The sequence below is a fragment of the Mastomys coucha genome, chromosome X, assembly GCF_008632895.1.
Source record: "Mastomys coucha isolate ucsf_1 chromosome X, UCSF_Mcou_1, whole genome shotgun sequence".
NCBI classification, from domain to species: domain Eukaryota; kingdom Metazoa; phylum Chordata; class Mammalia; order Rodentia; family Muridae; genus Mastomys; species Mastomys coucha.
In genome coordinates, this window is record NC_045030.1 from 154,002,029 (window position 1) to 154,004,578 (window position 2,550).

Sequence of the window (2,550 nt, forward strand, 5' to 3'; positions counted from 1 at the left end):
TTTGCATTTTGCTTTTACACCTTGAGAATTAGAACTGAAACTCTGTACTTGAGTCAGGTGTTGAAACTGCTCAGAAGACAAAAGTGATCTGCTGAGCTTTTATCGCAGTACCTACCAAAAGCTTAGGACCCAACACATGAGACATTACATAATCTCTATTTTCTAGAACAAACTGAATTCTCTTTTCCATAAAAAGAAAAAAAATAAGGGAACATTTGTTACCTACTGTGCCTTTCAGACAGAATACTTAAACCACTTAATCAGTCATTATCCCTCAAATCTCCAGTGAGTCACATAGTTCAAATACTATGTTACAGCTGTTCTCAAAAATGTTTATGAACAACTAGGCTAGAAGCAATTACCAGGACACAGAAAATACACATAGCAATATAAAATGTTGTGCCAGTTTCTGAGACAGATTTGTAGCAAGCCAAGAGAAGCAACAGAAACTCCTGTCTAAGTCTGCTTCAAACCATGCCTACAAACGTGACCTAACATGCCTACCCAGCATGCAATTTGGACTGCAAAGGGTAAGCATGACAGAAAAAAAAAGAATATAATAAAGAGGAGGAAGAAACACAGGGCTGGAAGAAGTCAGAGGAGAGCTTCAAAGCAGCTGAAACTCAGCTAAAAGACTGCGGTTGATGATCAAGGGTGAGGACTTGGAGATTTTCCTTATGATTCATCTTATCCTTCTATACAGCTTCACCTACACCCGTCGACTGTGAACTCAAGGCAGCAGCAATTTCAGAGTGGGAATAAAAAAGGAAGTCTAAAATCCACGTTACCTCAGGTTCATCATAAAGTCTTCATGGTTCCCTCTATTAAGGTGCAGGTCAGTGGGATAGACAAGAAAACAAACAAACAGGATCATTAGGATCTCCATGGAATTGTTTCCCCGATCTACAAAATCACCATTAAAAACATATGGATTGTTCTCGGAAGGCAGGCCATTCTGTGGAGGGAGAGAGAAGAAAGCAAGACATTAAAAGAATATCCTTTTAAAGTAAGGTTATGTGTTTGTTCCTGCTGAAACAGAAATGAGGCCAATTCATTTTTCTACTGGGACAAATCTGCATACTGGCTTGAGCTTCTTCCAGGGCACATACCTGCAAGGGACCTGGAACCAAAGAATGAGACTGGGACAGGGAGATTTCACAGGGGATGGGGATTATTTACTCTACTCATCATGTACCATGAAGGAAGCTAGGATTTGTCCCACCAAAAGTAGGTACCCTTTTGAGAGTGGGAAAACTGTGATCAGAATATATTGTATGAAAACAATCCAGTAAGAAAGAAACCCATGCTGTTACTACAAATATATATATATATATATATATATATATATATATATATATATATATATATATATATATATGTATATATATATATATTCCCATGCTGCCCTTGTCTCTGAAAACAGGGAGACCTCCACACAAATAAAAAACACTAACCTAACAGTCCAAGCCTTTTCATTCAAAGGCCCTATACTAAACTTCATTCTCTCAAATTGCAAAATGACACTATATCCCTTTTCAGGTCATCTGTGATAATGGACATATAAGAACTCAGGCAGGGAACAGTGCTTATAGGTATACCAGTATACAGATATAACCACATGTGTACCTCTACACACTATATATTCTGACTGACTGATGACTGGGCCATATCATATATCAGCTATTTTGAGTATTACTCTTGAGTATGTATGTATGTATTTATTTATTTATTGTTAAGAGGATACTTATAAAAACAGTATTTGTACGAAAAGAAAGACCAGGGTAAAGTGCTAGTTTTTAAAATAGCTATTAACTTGTTCAGTCCTTCATTACAAAACTCTAAAAGAAAACAAGGATATATGACATGCGAACATCTGTCAGTGTTATACTTGATAAGGAATTATTAGCCAAGTGCATTTCTACTTCATAGCAAGATATAGTAAAATGTTCTTAAATGTTTTGTTTTCAAAGAGAAAAGTCATGTCAAAATATATACTTTTGTGTGAAATATTTATCTTCAGGAAAGAATACACATATTCCAATTAGTTTAATGTTTCAAACTATTTTCAAATTCTTCTTTTGTCAGATTTCAAACTGTGTAACAAAAACTTACTCCTTTATAGTTAGCATTTTAAATCATACATTTCAGTATAAAAAGTTTTAAAACAATACAGATTATAACACAGGACTTAGGAATCCTAAAAATCCTTTCCACAGTGTAACATATTCTGAAGGTAAGTGGGGAAAGAAAGCAGTGGCATATTGTAACATCACAGTCCAGCTCCAGATACACTCTAGCTATTGCTGAGAAAGTTAACCTTTTCTTCATCTGCAAAATGGGAATGACACCCTCATTAATTACCATGCAATACGTGGGAACTGAACATTAGATTGACATCAATTCCATGTAAACCATAAACACAAATAAAGATATTCATTACATTGTGACCTCCATGTTTCTTCTAATTTTAAGATAACATTATTTTACATTCTTAATAGGGCTTATATGGTATAAACTGTTACAGAAATACTAAGCTATGGTCATCAAAAC

General features: G+C 35.1%; 1 protein-coding gene across 5 annotated transcripts in view; it reads right to left on the bottom strand.

Moving 5' to 3' along the window:
• Ppef1 (protein phosphatase with EF-hand domain 1) overlaps window positions 1-2,550 on the bottom strand; it is a 111,652-nt gene that overhangs the window by 19,203 nt on the left and 89,899 nt on the right. For all 5 annotated transcript variants that reach the window (XM_031376740.1, XM_031376739.1, XM_031376733.1 and 2 more), the window contains one exon: window positions 789-955. In XM_031376740.1, the coding sequence (XP_031232600.1) occupies window positions 789-955 (167 nt within the window). The remainder of the gene's footprint in view (window positions 1-788; window positions 956-2,550) is intronic.